Source organism: Xyrauchen texanus, chromosome 3 (assembly GCF_025860055.1).
Source record: "Xyrauchen texanus isolate HMW12.3.18 chromosome 3, RBS_HiC_50CHRs, whole genome shotgun sequence".
Classification (NCBI taxonomy): domain Eukaryota; kingdom Metazoa; phylum Chordata; class Actinopteri; order Cypriniformes; family Catostomidae; genus Xyrauchen; species Xyrauchen texanus.
In genome coordinates, this window is record NC_068278.1 from 4,337,491 (window position 1) to 4,344,234 (window position 6,744).

The 6,744-nt window shown below is 36.2% G+C and overlaps 1 protein-coding gene across 2 annotated transcripts in view; it reads right to left on the minus strand.

Moving 5' to 3' along the window:
• wbp1 (WW domain binding protein 1) overlaps positions 1-4,304 on the minus strand; it is a 39,015-nt gene extending 34,711 nt beyond the window's left edge. Inside the window, exon 1 of one of the 2 annotated variants that reach the window (XM_052096412.1) lies at positions 4,130-4,304. In XM_052096412.1, coding sequence (XP_051952372.1) covers positions 4,130-4,195 — 66 coding nt within the window. In that variant the 5' untranslated portion in view covers positions 4,196-4,304. The remainder of the gene's footprint in view (positions 1-4,129) is intronic. The other variant, XM_052096421.1, reaches the window with a different exon arrangement.
• Positions 4,305-6,744: the final 2,440 nt, after the last annotated feature.

Below are 6,744 nucleotides of genomic sequence, written 5' to 3' on the forward strand. Positions count from 1 at the left end.
GCGCCCCGCGCACCTCACTGTACATGCGCAGAAATGCTGTCTGTTCACACGCCAGTGTCGATGGCAGTAATTTACACTTAACTTGGATGTTTAAATGGATTTATATAGTTAATCCACCTGAAGTAGCTGCGATAGTTTCCAGTACCCCGCAGAGTTAATTGGTCTAATCCAAAGCTTTGGCTCTGACTGAATCCTGCCAGTAACGGCTTTCCAGCCGGGGACCTTGCAGTTGCCCAAACATTAAGTATTTGGGTATTTTATTCCCAGCAAATTTGTCTGATTTAGTCAGCGTTAATTTTGACCCTTTAATAGAAAGGTTTTCGAGTGATGTAGGCAGGTGAGCTTCTTTACTTTCATCTATGATTGGGAAGGTTCATGTTATTAAAATTAATTGCATTCCAAAATTTAACTACCTGCTACAATCTCTCCCTGCAGATGTCCCCCTCTCTTATTTCAACCATATTGATAGCATAGTGAAATCCTTCCTTTGGACTTTTAAGCGGCCCAGATTACATTTCAATAAATTAAATGGGCCGATTGATAAAAGGTGGGCTTGATCTACCCAAGAATTATTATTATTATTATTATTATTATTATTATGTATTCGGTCTCAGACATTTGGCTCATTGGTCGCTTCCACCTGAGAGAGCCCCTCCCTGGTTCTGTATTAAACAGGAAGTTCTTGCCCTTATTTCACCATTGCAAAGCCATTCTGTAAAACTAACAGAAGTTAAGTCACATCCCATTAACTCACATCTGCACCTGGTTTGGACAAAAGTGTCCAAAGTGTTTAATTTGGAAATGTATTTAAATGTTGTCTCAAGCATATGGATGAACCCAAAAGTACATATTACATAGAGGGAGTGAGGGCTAGGATCCTAAAAAGCATCAAGTCTGCATCTAGATATGCAAGGGTTCGTCTGATACAATATAAGATTTTGCATCGGTTCTACAGGACCCCTCTTGATTGAATAGGTTGGGTCATAAAAGACACACCCATCTGCTGGCAGTGCCAATCAGAAGACGGGGACACAATACATGTATTTTCGGGTGTGTAAAGATTCAAGAATTTTGGTTGAAGGTTCAGAACTTTATGAGTGAGGTGTTGAACACTGAACTTTCATTTAGCCCAAGACTCTGTATGCTGGGTGATGGGATGACTCTGGACAATGGGGACAGTTATTTAAAAAGTTGGGTCCTAACCGGAGTCATGATTGGTAAAAACATCATCCTCAGGGGATGGAAATTGGCTGGGGTACCCTCATCTTAAATTGTAGGGAATGGTGCGGGGATATGGGCGAGGTGGCGTGTTTGAGGAGATGTTTTTAGAAGGCTGGGGAAATGGGATTTGTTCGTAAGTGGGGGGGTTAATTGGCTTTTTGGATGGTTCTCAGTAATGTCTGTGGAGAGGGATTTGTAGTTTAGTTGGGTTTGTGTTTGATTGATTTTGTTTGAATGTATATCTTGTTTTTTGAAATGTATATCTCGTATTTTGATAATCTAATTGTTGGTGACCACAGTAGTACGCTTCTGGGGTTGAACAAGCGCTTTATTATAATTGAAATTGAAAAAAAAAATGTAATGGATGTGTAAAAAAAGTCTTCCTTTAGAATAAAATAAATAGAATAAGAAATCTAACAGAATTATAATAATAAAATGAATTATAAGCATGATAAAAAATAGCATGTAACTATAAAATGTTATATAACTAAAGCATGTTAAATGAACTACTAAATGAAAAATAACATCAGCTGTGTGAGCTTCTGAATTAATATCCTATGATTATTAACAGTTAACATATACTGCAGACGGCTCCTGTCTGTACCTTTAACTTAGTGCTTCTCAACTGGTTTTGCTTCAGGACAGATTTTACATTGGACATAAAGTGACGACCTGCCATAGATTAAACATAACCTGTATTTATTGTATCCTGGGTTGCATTTCCTTTTATGTTGCATAGTTTTATTCATGGTCTCAAGGACATGCATCATGTGACATTATTTTTGTGTTGATGTCAACAACAAAACCAACAGGAAGTTTTCTCTCACCCCTTTTAAAAAATGAAGAGCATATTCACTTATATGAGCCCATTATTATCCCATTTGTTTCCTAATTTCAAACATAATTCAAACAGAACATACATATTACATAGGAGGAGAAGCTCCTCATTACCATGGATAGGTCAGTGTAGCTAGTCTTAAATAATAGTAATAATAATAATAATAAATTAATGTATTTTTGAAAAATAAATACTAGCTGAAACCCATCTTGAAACTTTAACTACAACTGCCACTGTTCTAATAGATTCTACCTTTAGATTATTTCATATGAAACTATAACATTTTGTCAAAATATAACAAGTTACTTTTACTCATGTAAAATTGTGAAACAAATTTGTAAAGGTGATGGTGTAGAATTTAAATAATTCGCGCATAGCACAGTGTATACCGCTGCAACCCTAGAACAGATTTTGTGTTTATGGAAAGAAATTGGTACTTTTATTCACCAAAGTGGCGTTCAGCTGATCACAATGTATAGTCAGAACATTAATAATGTGAAAATTACTAAAACATGTTCAGAACTTCTTAAAATTACTTCAAAGAGTTCCCATCAAAACAATCCTCCACATGCAGCAATGACAGCTTTGCAGATGCTTGTTATTCTAGCAGTCAGTTTGTGCAGATACTCTGTGATATTTCACCCCACACTTCCTGTAGCACTTGACCTTTCACCCCACACTTCCTGTAGCACTTGACATAGATGTGACTGTCTTGTCGGACACTTCTCACACACCTTACAGTCTAACTGATCCCACAAAAGCTCAATGGGGTTCAGATCCATAACACTCTTTTCCAATTATCTGTTGTCCAATGTCTGTGTTTCTTTGCCCACTCGAACCTTTTCTTTTTGTTTTTCTGTTTCAAAAGTGTCTTTTTCTTTGACATTCTTCCCATAAGACCTCCTGAGTCTTCTCTTTACTGTTGTACATGAAACTGGTGTTGAGCGGGTAGAATTCAATGAAGCTGTCAGCGGAGGACATGTGAGGCGTCTATTTCTCAAACTAGAGACTCTGATGTTCTTATCCTCTTGTTTAGTTGTACATCTTCCACATCTCTTTCTGTTCTTGTTACAGTCAGTTGTTCTTTGTCTCTGAAGACTGCAGTGTTCACCTTTGTATGAAATCTGCAGTTTTTTGTTTTCTAGAGTTTTCTTTTTTGCCATTTTTGACCTAACATTGACCTTAACACATGCCAGTCTATTGCATACTGTGCCAACACAAACACAAAGACAATGTTCAGCTTCATTTAATGAATCAAATATCTTTCAACTGTGTTTGATATAATGGAAAGTGATTTTCTAGTATCAAATGATCAATTTATCATGATTACTCAAGGATAAGGTGTTGGACTGATGCTGCTGTCTAAATCTGATAAATTACTTTTTTCAAATAGTGATGATGTTTTTTACATCAGTAATGTTCTGACTATACTTTGTGAATAGTTGAATACCACTTTGGTGAATTAAAGTACCAACTTCCTTCCGAAAAAGCAAAATCTGTACATTATTCCAAACTTTTAGTGTATATTTAGCAATTTATCATAGACAATAAACTTTAATAACATAATGAGAACTACCGCAAACCCAACAAAATCGTAAAGCCCTACAGAAAGACACAGACACTTTCTCACACACATTATCATTATCTCTCTCTCTCGCGCTCTCTCTCTCTCTCACACACACACACACACACACACACACACACACACACACACACACACACACACACACACACACACAACTGCCGTATATATATATAGATAGATAGATAGATAGATAGATAGATAGATAGATAGATAGATAGATAGATAGATAAACTAGTTTCACTTATCGAATTTTTTCATCACTTCTCAGCCGGCAATAAGCGATATGAATGTTAAAACACACTGTCAGAAACACCAATCGTGAAAAAAGCCATTTAAAAGCTTGATCATAGCAATCCTTTATCACACTTTAAATGACGGTAGTTTTATGTCTTTATTTCAGTAGTTATTCAGGGCCAAAATACCGCGATAATCCCCGAGCTCGAGTTCAAGCACCCGACGCTACACACGACACAATACCGGCTTACCTGAACCAGACACGTCATGGTATAGGCGAGTTGCCCCACGACACAGTGCAGCATCTTCTGCGGCATCTTTCTCCGATTTTCTCTTCAAACTCGACGAGTATCAAGCTTCAGTTCAACAGACGCGATGAACGCCCGTGTGAGAGACGAGCGACATGTTTGTGTTCATGAATGTGACTTCATGTGATCTACAGACAGAGGGCAGCACAAACCACACAACTATCACTGTAATAAAATCAATGTAACTTATGAATGTGATTTCATGTGATCTACAGAAAGAGGGCAGCACAAACCACACAACTATCACTGTAATAAAATCAATGTAACTTATATATGAATGTGATTTCATGTGATCTACAGACAGAGGGCAGCACAAACCACACAACTATCACTGTAATAAAATCAATGTAACTTATATATGAATGTGATTTCATGTGATCTACAGACAGAGGGCAGCACAAACCACACAACTATCACTGTAATAAAATCAATGTAACTTATATATGAATGTGATTTCATGTGATCTACAGACAGAGGGCAGCACAAACCACACAACTATCACTGCAATAAAATCAATGTAACTTATATATGAATGTGATTTCATGTGATCTACAGAAAGAGGGCAGCACAAACCACACAACTATCACTGCAATAAAATCAATGTAACTTATATATGAATGTGATTTCATGTGATCTACAGACAGAGGGCAGCACAAACCACACAACTATCACTGTAATAAAATCAATGTAACTTATATATGAATGTGATTTCATGTGATCTACAGAAAGAGGGCAGCACAAACCACACAACTATCACTGTAATAAAATCAATGTAACTTATATATGAATGTGATTTCATGTGATCTACAGACAGAGGGCAGCACAAACCACACAACTATCACTGCAATAAAATCAATGTAACTTATATATGAATGTGATTTCATGTGATCTACAGACAGAGGGCAGCACAAACCACACAACTATCACTGTAATAAAATCAATGTAACTTATATATGAATGTGATTTCATGTGATCTACAGACAGAGGGCAGCACAAACCACACAACTATCACTGTAATAAAATCAATGTAACTTATATATGAATGTGATTTCATGTGATCTACAGACAGAGGGCAGCACAAACCACACAACTATCACTGCAATAAAATCAAAGTAACTTATATATGAATGTGATTTCATGTGATCTACAGACAGAGGGCAGCACAAACCACACAACTATCACTGTAATAAAATCAATGTAACTTATATATGAATGTGATTTCATGTGATCTACAGACAGAGGGCAGCACAAACCACACAACTATCACTGTAATAAAATCAATGTAACTTATATATGAATGTGATTTCATGTGATCTACAGAAAGAGGGCAGCACAAACCACACAACTATCACTGTAATAAAATCAATGTAACTTATATATGAATGTGATTTCATGTGATCTACAGACAGAGCGCAGCACAAACCACACAACTATCACTGCAATAAAATCAATGTAACTTATATATGAATGTGATTTCATGTGATCTACAGACAGAGGGCAGCACAAACCACACAACTATCACTGTAATAAAATCAATGTAACTTATATATGAATGTGATTTCATGTGATCTACAGAAAGAGGGCAGCACAAACCACACAACTATCACTGTAATAAAATCAATGTAACTTATATATGAATGTGATTTCATGTGATCTACAGACAGAGGGCAGCACAAACCACACAACTATCACTGTAATAAAATCAATGTAACTTATATATGAATGTGATTTCATGTGATCTACAGAAAGAGGGCAGCACAAACCACACAACTATCACTGTAATAAAATCAATGTAACTTATATATGAATGTGATTTCATGTGATCTACAGACAGAGGGCAGCACAAACCACACAACTATCACTGCAATAAAATCAATGTAACATATATGAATGTGATTTCATGTGATCTACAGACAGAGGGCAGCACAAACCACACAACTATCACTGCAATAAAATCAATGTAACATATATGAATGTGATTTCATGTGATCTACAGAGAGAGGGCAGCACAAACCACACAACTATCACTGCAATAAAATCAATGTAACTTATATATGAATGTGATTTCATGTGATCTACAGACAGAGGGCAGCAAAAAACCACACAACTATCACTGTAATAAAATCAAAGTAACTTATATATGAATGTGATTTCATGTGAGCTACAGACAGAGGGCAGCACAAACCACACAACTATCACTGCAATAAAATCAATGTAACTTATATATGAATGTGATTTCATGTGATCTACAGACAGAGGGCAGCACAAACCACACAACTATCACTGCAATAAAATCAATGTAACTTATATATGAATGTGATTTCATGTGATCTACAGACAGAGGGCAGCACAAACCACACAACTATCACTGCAATAAAATCAATGTAACATATATGAATGTGATTTCATGTGATCTACAGACAGAGGGCAGCACAAACCACACAACTATCACTGTAATAAAATCAATGTAACTTATATATGAATGTGATTTCATGTGATCTACAGACAGAGGGCAGCACAAACCACACAACTATCACTGCAATAAAATCAATGTAACA